The sequence below is a fragment of the Camelus ferus genome, chromosome 12 (genome assembly GCF_009834535.1).
Source record: "Camelus ferus isolate YT-003-E chromosome 12, BCGSAC_Cfer_1.0, whole genome shotgun sequence".
Classification (NCBI taxonomy): Eukaryota; Metazoa; Chordata; class Mammalia; order Artiodactyla; family Camelidae; genus Camelus; species Camelus ferus.
In genome coordinates this window covers 29,738,939-29,756,316 of record NC_045707.1, presented here as the reverse complement: position 1 = coordinate 29,756,316, position 17,378 = coordinate 29,738,939, and the positions used below count along the sequence as shown (strand labels likewise).

General features: G+C 37.2%; 1 protein-coding gene across 5 annotated transcripts in view; it reads left to right on the top strand.

The window, feature by feature from the left end:
* CNTN1 (contactin 1) overlaps positions 1 to 17,378 on the top strand; it is a 286,536-nt gene that overhangs the window by 163,646 nt on the left and 105,512 nt on the right. For all 5 annotated transcript variants that reach the window (XM_006193665.3, XM_032493300.1, XM_014566827.2 and 2 more), the window contains 7 exons: positions 1,217 to 1,389; positions 3,185 to 3,280; positions 8,717 to 8,923; positions 12,510 to 12,609; positions 12,765 to 12,946; positions 13,981 to 14,105; positions 14,770 to 14,887. In XM_006193665.3, coding sequence (XP_006193727.1) covers positions 1,217 to 1,389; positions 3,185 to 3,280; positions 8,717 to 8,923; positions 12,510 to 12,609; positions 12,765 to 12,946; positions 13,981 to 14,105; positions 14,770 to 14,887 — 1,001 coding nt within the window. The remainder of the gene's footprint in view (positions 1 to 1,216; positions 1,390 to 3,184; positions 3,281 to 8,716; positions 8,924 to 12,509; positions 12,610 to 12,764; positions 12,947 to 13,980; positions 14,106 to 14,769; positions 14,888 to 17,378) is intronic.

Sequence of the window (17,378 nt, the reverse complement as noted above, 5' to 3'; positions counted from 1 at the left end):
GGCAGAATCAGACCCACTGGGAGGAAATTAAAGCAATAAGCAAAAATTTGGAGTAAATATAATAGGGGAAATAGTAACAGTTGGAACCACCAAACACGGAAACCCGTTGCCTGGCAAGTGCTAAGGCAGCGCGACACCGGATGGCTCAGAAGGGACAATATTGCCATCTGCTGGGGGGAAAGGGGAGGACCTATTCATTGGGTTGGTACTTGGTAGGTTTTCAAAATGCAAGGCACAATTTTCTGTGTTTGTTCTTGAATTACCTCCTACCTTGTAAAGATTAAAACTAAAAATGTTCCAGTAATTTGATTTATTAAAAAATACTCTAAAATCACAAGGCCTTTTCGGCAAGATTCTGGCCCTAATCAGAATTGTGCAGCCAGACAATGAATGGTGTGGTCACAGCCCACTATTTGACTGTGGCTTTTGTTTTATAAGATTGCCAAAGACATGGGATCTTAAGGATTAACTCTGATATAGAATGAGTATAAAATCATGCAGGTCGTCACATTAATTGAAAACTACTTTATATTTGCAGTCTTCGCAGTCTTCTCATCATCTCAGCAAGAAAGTTAGATTCCTGTTCCTAGTCAGTTTATTTATAACATAATCCTCACAAATATACCTGCAATAGTGTATTTGTGGCTTGGAAATCAAGACCCAATTGACTTTTATCATTTTCAAATGGTGTGATCGGCCTCTAATGGTCAGAATATGACATTTACTGAGTAGAACCCTGAGTTTAATTAATTTGTTTTATTGAAAACTTACTTTGATATTTAGAATCAGATACTGATATTTTATATTTTATTTCCGCTAGAATAATGCTTTTAATACTTTAGGCAACATATCTGTATATGCATGAATCTATCTTGCATAATTGGTTACCACTTATAGTCCATGTATATCAGCTAAGAAACCAGTTTGTGTGGCAAAATTCAATGAGATAGCTATCCTTTGAAATGCCTTATGAAAAAAAGGGAAATTTTTCATACATTTGAACATTCACCTTTCTGTGCCTGAGCTAAATTATAAATCTTGAGCCCAGAGACATGGAATTATAGGATGTGAAGAAATACCACTCTGAGTCAACTACTTAATCATCTGACTTCACATGGAGCTGCATCCATATTATTTTAGAATGATGTTAGCCCAGTACACAGTTTGTAATTGTTTTGACCTTTGATATAACATTTTTTTCTTTTTTTTTTCATAGATGGAGAATGAATAATGGGGATATTGATCTGACGAGTGATCGGTACAGTATGGTAGGAGGAAACCTTGTTATCAACAATCCTGACAAACAGAAAGATGCTGGAATATATTACTGTTTAGCTTCCAATAATTACGGGATGGTCAGAAGCACTGAAGCAACCCTAAGCTTTGGATGTAAGTAACTGTAACTTTTTAAAAGGCAAATGCATTTAGGTGAAGTAAAGCTTAGATGTTATCATAGGAATTTAGCAAAAAGAGAAATCAAGAAGAAAAAAAGCTAGAAAAACTCCATAGGAGATGTGAGTCTTACAAGATTAGTGGGCCTTAATTGTGTGGAAAAGAAAAAAATTTCAGGGGAAGCAAAGCACCATGGTGGGTATTACAAATGCACTTGAAGTAGTGAAAGATAACTTTGGAAAATAAACTAAGGCCATGAATAACTTTCTAAAAATTACCATCAGTGGAAATGCTAAGCCGTGCATTCTCATTAGGGGTAATATGACCCCCAAGGGGTGAAAACTGGTTCTTGGGGGAAGAAACCATCTTAGATATTACAACATAATGGGCTAAGGTTCTCGAAAGCTCAACCCTACCAACAAAACCTTATTTCTTAGGATTTAATTTTTCTTGTTAGGAATAAATTAAATTAAATTTTAATTGATTAATTAAATAATTAATTCTAAGTTTACATTAAATGGAATTTTCTCCTTTTGGGGACAATAATGATGAAAATATTTTGAGAAACACTGTGCTAAACTAATAAAAGTTGGAGGTCTGAAACTGTGCATAGAGAGAGGCGTTGGATCAGATGTTCTCCAGTCCATGATTTTATAAGTCAGCATTTAAATATTATGCAAAATGAGCTATAGGATAAAAATGACATTCTAAAAAGACCCAAGTGATAGTGCTTACCAGGAGGGAGTGAGACAAGGATAAGCAGAAAATGCGATCAGATTAAATTGGTGTGGTGACCATGGGAACGTAAATAATAAACTCAATTCTTAAAGAAATACAAGACAGATTGCATTGCTCTAAGGAAAGAAAGACCTTAAATATTTCCTAAGGAAAGCCTAGTCGAAGGGCAGAAACATTCTGCTCTCTTTAAAGTGGAGTGGGAGCAAGTCAAACCAATTTCAAGGATGGGAGGACTCATTTACACGGACGCTTCACATGAAGAGATCATGGGGCCATTAAGTTATCCTTGGTGAGATGTCAACTGAGTTTTGAGGACAGGGATGGCATTCCAGTGAGGCATCAGGACTAGAAAAGTAGATTTGAAGGGTTCTCTGCCAGAAGGTTATGTTTAGAATGAAGACTTTTCAGAGACATAAATACATTGAAAGAAGTAAAAACTAGATTTTATCATTTGAGTACTGATCACAGATAAAGAACAGGAGATGAGGCTAGATGGAAACACATGGGAACCAGTAAAACAAATGAAGAGCCAAAGAGCAGACTATCAAGAAACCAAGAAACATGTGAGTTCCAAATACACAGAAGGAAAGGAAATGAGAGCTAAGGAAAACCCAGAACTTGAAAAGGGTCACAGGATTGGAGAACTTCACATTCCGCAACTGGGATCCTGCCTTTCATCCTCATTCCTTCTCCCCACTGGAGTCCTCTCTCAGACTTTCTGGTTTGTCTGAGTCCATTGTATTTCCAGATACCCCTACTGAGATTCTTCCTGAATCTGAAGCAATGTTTAGGATATCCACCATCTTCAGATTTGTCACAGTAGTTGTGCAGGTTGCCACCAGTGTCTGTATGCGTCAGCCACCCCCAGAACTCTTCTGTAGGGCGCCCACATCCCAGCATGTGAAAAAGGGAATTGACCTCGATGGGCTTCGCCAGACCAACTGAGAGGTATCATTTCTAAAAATGAGTTAGTAGCTGAAAAGTAAACTTTAATGAATCTCTCTCTTTCTATTGACCAGAGAATGAATGTTTTCCTTCTTGCTTTCATCATTAGATCTTGATCCTTTCCCACCGGAGGAACGTCCTGAGGTCAGAGTGAAAGAAGGGAAAGGAATGGTGTTGCTCTGTGATCCTCCGTACCATTTTCCAGGTACACTTAGTTCTTCTGTGAATATAGGCAACTATGAAAAGAAATGGGCAAGTTTCTACTTTCTTAATGGTAATAGAACATTTGTATTTAATGAGACTCAGTATTTGCATAACCTTATGCATCATTTACTAGTGCTTATAGATGCTTACTTTCCTGATTCTTTAAACTTTGGGTCCTAATTCTAAATTAAAAGTAATCTATGATCTAAAGGTCTATGATCTATGATCATTTCCATTTATAAACAATATATGTTGGATTACGTGCCTATTAAATTTCCTATTACACAGGAAAAAATACAGTAGATTTTCTACGAATAATTCCTAAAATAGCAGAGTACCAAAGAGTGATATGTAATCAATCATTTTATTAACAATTTAACACCTACAGCACACTGTGAACTGTAGTTAAATGCTGGAAAGGAATAAAGACATAATGAATATTAACCTCTTTAGGAGTACCAACCCACAAGAATAATCATCCAGCTTAGAAAGGGGCTAAACTGGCATCTGTTACAAGATTCGACTTTTGAATACGTTTTCAGTAATTTGACACAGCTAAAATGACAGCCAACAAAATGTTCATTAAAAGATAAACACTGCATGTATTTTCACTAACTTTCACTTGTTTTGTTTATCAAATGTCCTCTTGAAACAAAATATAAACACCACTTTTCGCACTGAGTAGAACCTGAACAGCTCGTCTTCTCCTTCCGTCAATTCACGTTCTTAGGAGATGATGACCTCTTTGAAAATTAGACATGCCACCGTCAAATATAAGAATGGACAGGTGCTTCAAAACACATATTATATATGTGTGTGTACTGTTTTACCCCATCCATGCCATAAATCATTCATCCTCCTAAATGCAGTTAAATTAAGGTTTCGTGCTTTTGTTACCATGAGGAGGGAAAAGTTAGTAAATTATACTACACCTTCAAGAATTGAAGGTGGGCCAACCCAAGAGAGGAAAATGGCGCTGCTCCTTTGTTTCTCCTGTCTTATGTCCTGGCTCAGGGGCGCTCTGGTGATTGATTGGCAGCTCATGTCCCTTGAGTGCTCAGGCTTGCCATCTCTTTTACGCATGCTCTTACCCAGGATGCACACAGAAGAACCTACAGGAGGGGGCCCAAACCACAATGCTAATTACATTATCATGAGCATTGGGTCATGTTAAGCTGGGTCCTTCTCTCTATTGCACAGCCGCATTGTCCAGTTCTAACCACCTTCTTCATTGACATTCATTTAGAGAAAGTAAAACTCTTTGGAGCCCTTTATCCTGAGTGCAGGTGTACTGTTGTCTTCTGGATTGCTCCCTCCCCCTCCCTCTCCCTTTGCCTGGTGCTCATTTCTATCTAACTACCTAACACTTTTCAGCTTAGAAACTAATAGGGTTGAAGGTGGGAAGAAACCTGCCTTTTGATCTTGAACCTCAAAGACTGTTATATATATGCAACTACTTATAGTTGTCAAACCCCGGTGCTCTACACGGTGATCTGGTAAACTAGGATATAGTGCTTACTAAATCAAGTCATCCTAGACATCTCTATAGTTCAGTTTCCTCATTTAAAATATGGCTATAATAACTCCTGTATCCCCTACTTCATAAAATTTGCTGTAGGTTTCAAATGTAATAATATATTTTAAAATGATAAAATGGATATATACTTTCAATGGATTATTATTAAGTAAATAAAATATATTTAGCAAATTCAATATTTTCAATCAATTATTAAAGCAAGTAAAGTACATCTTACTTTATTGAAGATTTTTTTATTCACAGTTACAGAAATGTCTCTCATTTATGCACAGGAAAGAAGTCTAGGAAGAAAGTCTCATCATTCACAATCCATTATATTTTTCTATGGACTTAGATGTTCTGTGGTTTCTTGCAATGGGGAAAACTCTGATTTGAACTACTTTACTTATTTATCAAGAATAATTACACATAACTACATCACTGCAAATGTTTATTGAATTTTATAATGACACTTGATATACAGTTGATTGCCTAATGCCTAGCACAGATTAAGTGTTCAACAAATATTTGAGGGATGAGAGCATGAAAGAGTAAATGAATGTGTTCATTAAATTGATGGATACATAGTGGTCACAATTTCATGAAAAGGGAAGTTTACCTGTTGAGATTTTGTTTTATTAAATGGCAATCAAACATTCATGAATGTGTAAGACTTCCTAAACTTCTAGACCCTCAGACAATGAAAACATAATGCTTTGTTTCTGGTTAATTTTCTACCAGTATAACCATCAGCAATTGAGTTTACAAAAAAATATAAATGATATATGAGTATATTAAGAGAGAATAAAGAAAAGAGTCCACCATTCAAAGGATCAGTACTATGAATAAAATACCTAATAATTGACATTGTGTGAAGTTTAAAGTGAATAAGGAAGTGAGAATACTTTAACAAACAGTTCCTGGCATGTTGAATACGATCTTGAAGGAATCTCAAAAGACTAAAAAGGTCAACACAACAGTAGACAGGGATGGGAGATCACAGTGGGGAAAACATGATCCCACAGTATAACTAGGTATAAAATTTTTCCTAAAGAAGTTTAATGTGGGTATCAAAGCATTAATTAGAAACTGTAGTGATTTTATGGGTATAGGTAAATTCTGTTCTATTGAGATTAATTAAAAAAGAAAGCACAGATGTCTTCTAAAATGTTTGTAAATTATTCATGCAGGGAACACTTAAGTACTTCAAATGTATTTCAAGAAAAAAAAATACCTTATTTAGCAAGGTTAGATAAGTGATGTATTTCACATTAATACAATGAAACTCACCAAAGGTAGTTGGCCAAAACAAAGTTTGCCTGTAATGTGGTCCAGGCTCTCTGGAGGCAAAAGAAAGAAATCTCAGACAGCAATCAATAAAAAGCAACATTTCTGAAACCGGTGCGGGTACTTCCTCTTCTTAAAAACATGATTTTGTAGTATTTTATTATTTAAGCCAGACAGCAGTGCTGCGAAGAAAACCGATGTTGGCTTTTTCAGAGATGGTTAATTTTACCATCTGCATGGGGCAGGGGAGAGCAGATAAAAAGATATTCCATTGAGTCCCTCTGAGAACTGGGTCAGGGTTTAGCTCTTGATTGCCAACATTAAATCTCATTCCTAAGTGCACACCAATCATGGAACAGTTGTGGTAGTGCTGAGGAGGGGAGAGAGGTTAGAAGATCCTTCCTACCTCCCTATTGCTGTATGTATGGCCTTGGGCAAGTCAATTAATTCAGCTAAACCATTGTGTCGCTGTTTGAGAACAGCAATTCCTACCTTTGTTTTAATGAGAAATGATAGCTTTTACATATTCCAATTCTTACTTTGTCCAGTGAATGGCTTATCGGTAGGTGAAAATTTGTTAAATAAATTTCGATTGACTATTAGGCCTACATAGCCCACAAAGACAAAGACCAAATCTGTCTGGTTTAGCAGCACATAGAAGGTGTACGCTCTACTCCATATGTATTACATGCTCCGTATGTGTTAAATCAGCAAACTGGAGAATCCACACTGGACATTAAATCAACCAGCTGCTCTAAGGTCCAAGACGTACGTTCATACCAACATCACTGCAATGACCTCTCTGACCTAGCTTTCTTCCCTTAAAAATTCAAATAGTAAACCATTATCCCATTTCTCTTCTCTTATGAGTGGTACCCAGAAAACTCTCTTAAAATTTAGAGAATAGAGTGATTAAAATAGCCTGACCAAAATCATACCTAGTCTAGAATTAAAATACAGGCCTCCATATTCCTAAAACTACCAGGCGTCCAGACTATTCTGAATGTATTTTGTGTGAGGTATCTTTAAGTCATTGTATGGTTAAGAAAATCATTTTTCTGCAAGGAAACCTATATGTTCCTGATTGGTCTTGATTTTTTGGAATTTAATTGTGACCAGGAATCATTACAAAAATATCGATTTTCTCTTTAAGTGGGAATAGAAGACATTATTTTAAAATCAGACAAGTTCTCAGTCTGTTCAAGTATACTATATGTATTATTTTGGATCAAAAATTACATGGTGTTATTTGTTGCCCAATTCCAAGAAACCGATTGCGGCAACTTAAGCAGCCCCCAAAGTTTCTTCCTATGTTGTGCCTTCTGTGGTTTTTACCTGACCTTAAATCAACATGAGGATATCAATTAAAATAATGAAATCATTCACAGATATAAATGTCTAGAAAGATACGTGCTAACAATGGTAACTGTGAGTTGGAGGACTATGGTGGTTTAATTGTCTTTTTCTTTTTAACTTTATCTGTATTTTCAATTTCTGAAAATTAAATATACTTTTATAATTAAAAGGTTAAGACTGAAAAACAGAATAACCATCCTCATTCATTTTTATGATACTGTATATTGCTAGAGAAAGTCACAGAGCTAATCAAGGTGACATCCTCTGGGTCCTTCTTCCCAATCACACTGGATGTGTACAGTGTGCAGTTCTTTCTGTGTTTCTTTGTTAACTCTTTTTCCCATTCCCTTTAGCAGCTTCACCCATCAATTGCCTTGAGCTCCCTAAAGCCAAAAGGTGGTTTGTCATGATTATTTCATGCCTGAAATCCTTTCAAACTTGTACTTTGAGATCTCCTTTTTTTTCTGAGGGGATCTTCCTAGCAGCAGCCGTCTTCACATGGTTGTGATGTTTGAAAGGGACTCGACATTCTGTGACTGAGAAGTATGCATGGCCCAGTAGTCCCCTCCTGTGCATGTATGACTGCTGGGTTGGAGTGGAGAAGGGGAGTCCCCAAAGCAGAAACAGAAACCTGCATGAAAAGCAGCAAATTAACAAGGAAATTCGCCTTTTGACCTAACAGCCAGTATGTTCAGCCAAAGGAATTTCCTATGGTTAAGAGTTACCATATAATCTACTTCCTAATATTTAAGAAAACAAGTAATGTGCCTTTCTCTGTTTCTGTGGTTTTCACTTTTTCATGTGACCGGAACAGGTTATATCAATTCATTCCTAAATCTATCATTTAAAATAGGAGTACAAAAAGAAAAAGATATAAAGCCATAGTATGGCTCATGATCTTGATTTTATCTGTAAAATGCAGTAGGGAAAGTGGGTCGTTAAGTTTTTGAACTATTGGAACCGGATTCAAAATTCCACGTCTACTTCTACTTAATGTTAAGAAAGCCACTTAGCCTCTTTGAGTTTCACTTAGCCTGTCAGTGAAATAAAAGTAAAAAATTAGTTTTCCATAAAATAATTGAGAGGGAAAGATAATTACTTAGCACTATGTGTATATCACTCAGACTGCGATAGCTTTTAGAAAATGTGCACTTTTTGGCCTGTTTCCAACATTTGCTCTACAAAGCTGATTAGATTATGTGCTAGCTTATTACTAGAAAACAAAATCTTTGCTTTCGGAGAAGAACTTAATGGTTAGTAGATAATGCTTTCTTCTAGATGATCTTAGCTACCGCTGGCTTCTAAATGAATTCCCTGTATTTATCACAATGGATAAACGAAGATTCGTGTCTCAGACTAATGGCAATCTCTACATCGCCAACGTTGAGGCATCAGACAGAGGCAATTATTCCTGCTTTGTATCCAGTCCTTCTATTACAAAGAGCGTGTTCAGCAAGTTTATCCCACTCATTCCACTACCTGAACGTGAGTATTTTGTTAAACTCTGTTTTTGCCATGCTATCTGCCTATGGCACCCATAGTAATGAAAAGAAATATCCCATGGTTTGACTTGCTGGCTTCTCCATCAGGGCAAACAGATGACACATACTTTGAAAGTCTTCCTTAGCTTTCCTCATAGTGAAGATTTACCTCACTAAAGTGCCTAAAGATGGTTGAGTTTGGACTGGTTGCCTCTAGTTCTGGGAATGCATAGAAAGCTGAATCGTTAGCCAAATACCAGTTACACCAGCATCTTTTTGCTTCATGGCCAATCTTACTTCTTAGTAAATTCACAAAAGAGAAGAAATGATTAGATCAAAACAAACTATAGTAATTACAGAAAGAGGAATAAAAAGGCAGTTGGATTACTTTGACATTTTAAAGGAACTACTTACATGAAGCAAATAAGTATATAAGTTGCCTCTCTACTGTAAGCAGTTAGCGAGGGGTATCACTACTGTGGCGCCATATTTGATGACCACTGACATTCCTGACTGACCTTTTCCTAGGCTCCAGTTGAATTACCTTCCTTTTTTTAATGCACCACCTCCTGAGAAAATCAGATCACAATATATTTTCCTACTTCACATTATTTTTATTTCAGTCCTGCTGCTACAGTTGTGTCACTGAGTTCAAGCTCCTGAGGAAATACTAGGTCTATTGTTGGCAGACTTAAGTTTGGCTACCCTTAAGTTTCGTATGACAATGTGGAAAATTCCATCATTTCACAAAGCTTCTGTTTTTATTACTCTTCTCAAAATAGCAGTCACATGATTGTTTTCAGTAACTATCTTCTGATATTCTGGCTTTTTTTCCCCTCTCTAATCTTAGAAGATACTCTCACCACTACTGCACAGAGTAAGAAAGGGCCATCACGTAAAAACTCCCAATTTTCTTCCCTCCCCTCCCCTCAAAGTTCAGTGCTCCTATTCACCTCTTACTTCCTGTCTCAGTGGAAGAAATGTCTCTCCTGCTACTCAAGCTAATTCCTCCAGGTGGTCTGGTTCACATCCTGTTGATTCATTTAGGAGCATCACTCTTTCTTTCCTTTTCTGAGTCTTCAGACTCTCCTCCATTCCTTCCCCTCTGCACATTATTTTGTAGTCAATGCAAACAATCTTGAATAATCAAAACGACTTGTTATTTGCTAAATCCAAAGACCTCTTCCGGCCTGAGTCTGGAGGAGCTCTGACACTGTTGATCCCTTCTGCTGCTCTTGAACCCTCCCTTCTTTCTCTAAATTTTCTGACTCCTTCTGCCTCTTCTCATCTCCCACATGCTTCTCTGACAAAAATCGATGCACTAGCCTTCACCAGATCTTTCCCCTTCTTATATTTCTTTCTAATCTTTTTTTGGATTGCTGGGGAACATGGCCGGCCAGCGTCATGGGTGGTAAAAGAATGTACCAGAGACGAGGAAAAGTTTGAGACAAAGAAAACATTTAATAGATATGCTGCTAGAGGCCACAACAGGCCACACAGACAAGATGTGCATGTGTGAGTGTTGGGGTGAACTTGTAGGGTCTTTTATTGAGGAAGGGGCTGTGAACACAAAGGGATAGGGGAACAGATTTTTGATTGGCTATAAGTGAGGTGAGGGGCTTTGGTATATGACAAGGTAGTGGGTTTTATGACTGATAAGATGGAGACATGGGGCTGAGACAGACCAGTTGGTCTGGAGTTTTCATTATATTGTTTCAGCATTATCCAGAGCTGTTAATTTTGCTAGGGCAAACACACATCAGGAAAGGATGTACTTTATCTTCCGAAGAGGAGCAGGTGGATGGCTAAGGGCTGGAGGTTTGGGGGTTACCAGGCCTTGGCAGGCACCAGTTGGCACTGCACAGACATTCTCACCCATTTACACCTTTTTCCATAGTAGCCCTATACGGATGACTCCAAATTCACATCTGCAAAACTTTTTCCCGTGTTTAGTCCTTAATTCTCCCTACATCGTGGACTTGTCACATAGAAGATTCTTAAGGATGTTAAGTTGGAAATATTACAAGCACACTTTTTATCACTTCTAAGCCTCCCCTTCTGGTGCTCTTCATCTCAATTAGCAATACCATCAAAGTTCTCGTTTAGCAATAACTCAGGGTAGTGTTTCTATCATCAACTCATCTCCGCTGTCGTCCTCAGGACAGTGAATTCAATGGTTCTCATTTAGCAAATAAGCACTTGGGAGGTCTAAGGAAAATGTGGAACCCAGAGAGTGATTCAACAGGCCTAGGATGTGACCCAGGAATCTGAAGATCCCATAAGCATCCCAGTGATTCTGATAAATTGGATTTTTGATCTACATCTTGAGAAAACATTGATCCAAGGGCTGGTACTGTTGGTTCTGCCTCTAAAAGACAACTTGGATCTGCTCTTTCCTTTCTGTTCCTACTATGACTGTGCCTTAGTTCAGACCCTCATCTATTTTTCTGAATTTTATGAAACACCCTCCCTTAGATATCTGACTCTCTGCTCTATTCTCCTTCTCCATATCCCATCCTTTAAAACTGTCAACAAAGTCTTCTACTTAAACCAAAGGTAAGATTCATATTTCTTCTCTTATCAAAACCCATTGGTAGTTACCCATTGAGGATATTAGTCTAAAAATACTTAATATCATAATTTCAAGCCTTCTAGGTTGTAAATTCAAGCTCATCTTCAACTATATATACCTCAAGATTATTTTTGATTCCTAGATCTTTCATAATTTGTTGCACACTCCGGAAGTTGTGTCATATTATGCTATTTCTTCAGTCTGATTCAGTTGCCTCGCCTGAAATTCCTTGGCCCCTACATCCTTCCACCATCCTCCTTGGATGCTGCTCTTTCTGAGCATTTATTTTTGTTTTGGGTTGTATTTCAGGGCTTTGTGTATCTATTTGTCTCTCTAGCGTTAGTATAAAGTACACACTCAAGCTGTGGTCCTAAACAGTGTCTTTACCCTGTCTGAGCCCATTTCACCCACTGTAAGACTGAGGGAGTAGGACATCTTTCAGTATTGATACGCTAAATAAATAAAGTTATGGCTATTGATGAGCACAGTGATGGTTGAATAAACATTTTTCTTCTTTCCCTCTCTCCTTCCCTCTTTTCAGATTGTTTCCTTTTGGCCTTCATCTCCATGGACACTACTTTCTCCTTTTCTTCCTCTTTTCTTACCTTGCCTATTTCTTTTCCTCACTCTTCTTTCTTCCCTTATCCCTCATTTCCTTTCTTTCTCTTCCTTCCTCATTCCCAAATAGTACCTGGAACAATGTTTTACACATGTTGGATGCTCCCAAAGAACTGTTGAATTTTTTAGTGTGTTGAGTCAAACTGGTTACACACTTAGCAGAATGAGCCAATGTGACTGAAAATATTTGATAAAATGTATACTATATACCTACTATGCATAAACAAACAAATCTATTTCTTGTGACATGATCAGGTATTTTTCAGTACTTGTACAGATAAAGCTCTTCCATATTGAAGCAATTCTAATCCTGTAAAAATCACAGTGTCAAAAAAAACAAACAAACAAACCCAACTCTGCTTGTTAATTAGTTGACGTTTATGTTTTTTTCTTAAATTAGGAATAACAAAACCATATCCTGCTGACATTGTAGTTCAATTCAAGGATGTATATGCATTGATGGGCCAGAATGTGACTTTAGAATGTTTTGCACTTGGCAAGTAAGTATACTCACAGTTTTCGTGAACATATATAGAAATGCATTAAATTCTGTATTGTTTTAGGAAAGAACTGTTGCAAATGTTTAGCTACAAACATGAAGTAATTGCCTTTTGAGTGCTGTGGGCTGTTAGCTTTTGTTATCTCCTATTTAAAGTCCTGTTCCTGATATCCGATGGCGGAAGGTTCTAGAACCTATGCCAAGCACGGCTGAGATCAGCACCTCTGGAGCTGTCCTCAAGATCTTCAATATTCAGCTAGAAGATGAAGGCACATATGAATGTGAGGCTGAGAACATTAGAGGAAAGGATAAACACCAGGCAAGAATTTATGTTCAAGGTAGATATATTGTTTTAATTTTCCGTAACTTATTTAAATTTTCAATATCTTATTTAAAGCCATTTTCAGACTTGAAAAACTAATATAAGATGATTAATACTTTACAAGTAGTGATGGTTACTACATTATGCAAAAGGATAAAATACTGGTCTTAGGTCTCATTAAATCACAAATATGAGAGTAGAAGTTATGAACTTACGCTGCTGGTATCATAGGGACACCAATGGATCAATAGTAGTGTTCTCCCACCTCTTTCCTTATTTTATATTAGTTCATTTACAGGCATTCATTTGGACTAATTAACTTAAACAATTTAAATACTCAAAAAGATGATCAGATTGCTGATCTGCTTGCTATCTAGAAGCAATTTTAGGGGTGAGAGTTCTTAGAAATTTTTTTCATTTTTTTCTTGTATTTTTCCTTAGCTCTCAGTAGATCAGATCAAATGATGAAGCTAAGATTAATTTCACTCAACAAGATTTCAACTATCAGTGCTACTCTATGTAATTTTTAATACTGAAATGGTATTTAAGTGAACAAGTCATTTTTCTAGTCCCACAGTAAGATGTCACAGTGGCCACTATCTGAAAGTTTCATCAAAAGGAAGATTAATATATACCCGAGGGAGTGGGAAAAATTGCATCTTTATCCAAACAGGGATGAGATGGTGTCATAATAAATTAAAACATAATTCTTTAAATCCTTAAATGTCATTTGAAAGACTTATGTCACAAGAAACAGATAAATTATTTTAGTGCTATTCGTGAAGTAGCTTTCCAAGAAAACATGGTTCACAAATAGAAAAAGAATTATGAATTGAATTACAGTTACTGCATGCTGTAATAATGTAGGATAAAGTTTACGTGCAGACCTATTGAAATACAATTTCAACGGCTCCATCACTGATTTTAGGACACTCAGACTCTCTGAATATTCTCCAGAAGAAGGTCAACCAAGTGTATTATTTGTCCCCTTGAGATGATGATGGATGTTGAGACTAGCATTTGACACTTACAATGTTCTTTATTTTTTAGCATTTCCTGAGTGGGTAGAACACATCAATGACACAGAGGTGGACATAGGCAGTGATCTCTACTGGCCCTGTGTGGCCACAGGGAAGCCCATCCCTACAATCCGATGGCTGAAGAACGGATATTCGGTATGTATTTTCAAGTGCTTTGCAGTTCTTGAGCCCGTATTTCAGGTAACGTTTCTGGGTGGTCCTGGGATAAAGTTAGCAGGAGTGTCAATAGAGGAAGGGCATCTAGGCCCTGAAATATGTTTCCTTAAAAAAAAACAAACAAGAAAGTGAACATAAAGTATCTTTTTTTCAGTTAACACAGTTTTCTGTAATCTTATGTCTACCTTCTCTCTCTCTCTCCTTATCATTTCCTTTGTTCCACTTTTCCCCCCTTTCCTGTGCATCCATCTCCACTACCTGATATTGTCCTCTTTCTCTTGCCACTGTTTCCCTGACCCCACAGACACAGAGGTAAGAGCGAAGGTCCTACCTTTAGCCCTGGGAACAAGTAGCAGCAGTGGGGTCCTTCTCTACCCACCCACTGTAATCTCCCAGCTGGGCCAAGAGGGGAAAAGGTGGACTCTCTGCTCTGTAGGATGAATAGACAAGAGCCACTAGGCATGGTAAGTGGGTTTTACTTCCCCATACCATGAAAATCCACACCACTCGGCTTAGTTAACAGTGGGGGCAAAAATACAAAAATAATGTACCTCAATGAAAAACCAACCAAGCCCAAGTCTAAATGAAATCATTTCTATTAAAGTTTATCAAGGAAATGTGTTTTACTTTGTGTTCTTTCCAGTATCATCGAGGGGAATTGAGACTATATGACGTGACTTTTGAAAATGCTGGCATGTACCAGTGCATAGCGGAAAACACACATGGAGCCATTTATGCAAATGCGGAGTTGAAGATCTTGGGTTAGTATCATTTCTGGTTTCTGTTAACAATTAGCAAGAAAGCAGCACATTAAAAATGATCCTGGGGCACCTATAGATTATATTTGATTTCAGATTACTTTCTTGAATTAGAAATTTGAATTAAAAGCTTCTAAAATGTGATTTGGAATATTATCTTTTTTTCCTTGCATTAAAGAACATTTGGGGCAACATGGAGTATAAAGGTTTTTTTAAAAAAATTCAAATGATAAAGCAAACTTTACACATTCCATTTTCTACAGGTCTTATTCTCTCCTTTGCCTCCTATGTCTGGGCAGCTAAACACTGCCAGGACATCACACAGTGCAGACTGATGCTCCTGCAGTGCTGTGACCCAGCCTCCCAGCCTCAGCCGAGTCTTCAGCACTTGCTAGCTTTATCATTCCCTGGGTCTCACACTTTACAATTGCTACTGAAAACCTTCAGGACTTTCCTCAAGCCCCTTACCCAACCCTGACTCCTGTTTTCATACTACCTTCTTCTGCATGAAAATCAAAAACCATTGAAATTACTTCCACTTCCCATCCCTTATTCAAAACTATCTGAGTCTTTACTATGCTTTTCCTTTCAATAGTCTTTATCCAAAGGAAGATGTATCTGTCCTCTTGTCCAAAATTAATCCCTTTACCTTTGCTCTCAACAAACATAGTGTGTGTGTGTGTGTGTGTGTGTGTGTGTGTGTGTGTGTGTGTGTGTTTGTATCTCAAGCTACCTCTCTTGGTCGTGTTAGAGAGAGGTCAGTTCTCCTCTCCTTTGTCTTTGCTGACACCATGCTCTCACAGTCCCAGATTATTTCTTCCTGACCACCTTCATTCCTTCATTTCTCCTTTTCACCCCTTCTGCTCAGTTGGAAATCTTGCTCTTTTCCAGAGTTCTATTCCTTTGGTTCCACTCCATTTTCTTCCCCATTTTTCACATATTCTATGTTATTATTATTTCTAGATAATTATTATTTAAACTTTTTTTTTTTAAATCCTTGGTAATGTCTTCTTCTCCCATTAACTATCAGTGATCCCTTAACTCATATTCCTGGCCCAGAATTTTATCCTTAGCTTCAAGCTCAGTCTAAAAGCTTCTCAGTAGAAACGGTCCTCCGGGTAAACTTACAAATATCCCAAACTTAGCTTGTCTGAAGCTGAATTCATTATTTCTCTCTCACATCCACATCTTCTCCTCCTGAAAGATTTGCTGTTCTAAAGAATGACACAATCCACTACATCCTTTCTTCCCATTATGTCTATTAAATTTCTCATTTTTACCCCATAAATCTCTCTTGAGATTTTTTACATATTTTCATTACAAACCACTTTAATTAAGGTCTTACTGTATCATGTCCTTTTCAGATTACTGGAAGTAGCGTCACCGCATTTAGTCGTACTGTAAGTAATGAGTCCGGGTAGCCAGGCTTTCCCTGCCGGAAATGATTACTGAAAGGGTAGAGCAGCGACTCAGCGCAGGCCCTTTCACTCTTGCTACACCCAGAATTCTCCACGTCGTTGGTATCACTGCAAACTGAGTGACACTAAAGAACAGGAAAGCCAGTGAGAGAATTATAGGAAAGTAGTAAGAAAATTAACTTCAAGAAGAGTTGAGGCCTTCTTAATTTTAACTTCTCCTGCCTCTTACTACAATCCGGAGGATCAAATTTTATTTCTCCCTCTCCTAAAGTCAAAATTGCTTGGTAATATATTTAATCTAGTTTCTTTGGGTATCAAACGGACGTTCAATCTTTAGGCTTCGTGCAATAAAATCATTTTGACTCTTAGAGAAGGCATGAGGTGAGTTTCAATTCTTTCCCAAATGTAAACTTTTTTATTTTCTCTTAAATTTCTTGTTAATTGTTACACATTAAAAAATAGGATGAGAATTCAACAACTCTGACCAAAACAATCTGTCTTGAAGCTAAAATCTTCCAATCGTATGTCTATTAATGTAGTAATTAAGCAAACTAAGCATTTAAAGCCTGAGATCGACTTCTGGGCATCTTTATATTTGTCTCAATCTATTTTTGTTTATTACCTTTAAGTGTTTCTCTCTCCTTTCCTGAATGGTCTAGTTAACTCATTTATTCATCCACCAAATGACTGTTGAGTATTTACTCTGCACCAGATACTAATCTGTGGTAGGCTCAGTAAAGAACCAAAGAGAATATATATATAATGTTTATATATGTTTGTATATATATATAAACATACTCTGGGTTCTGTTACTAGAAATTCAAATATAAAGTAAGCATGAAGTCATTTACATACTGCACCAAATCAGCTATTCTATTAAAAACTGAACTGATTCAAGAAAACTTCTCTTTTTCTAGATGAATTTAGACTTTTTAAATATAATCCTATTAAAATTTCTCTCATATTTTACAAGCGGTATCTCACCAGCAATAATTTTTGAGTCTATCTGTACAAAATACTACACACTGTGTTGGGTGTACAACACAGGTTGGCTGGTTACTTATTTACTTACTGCC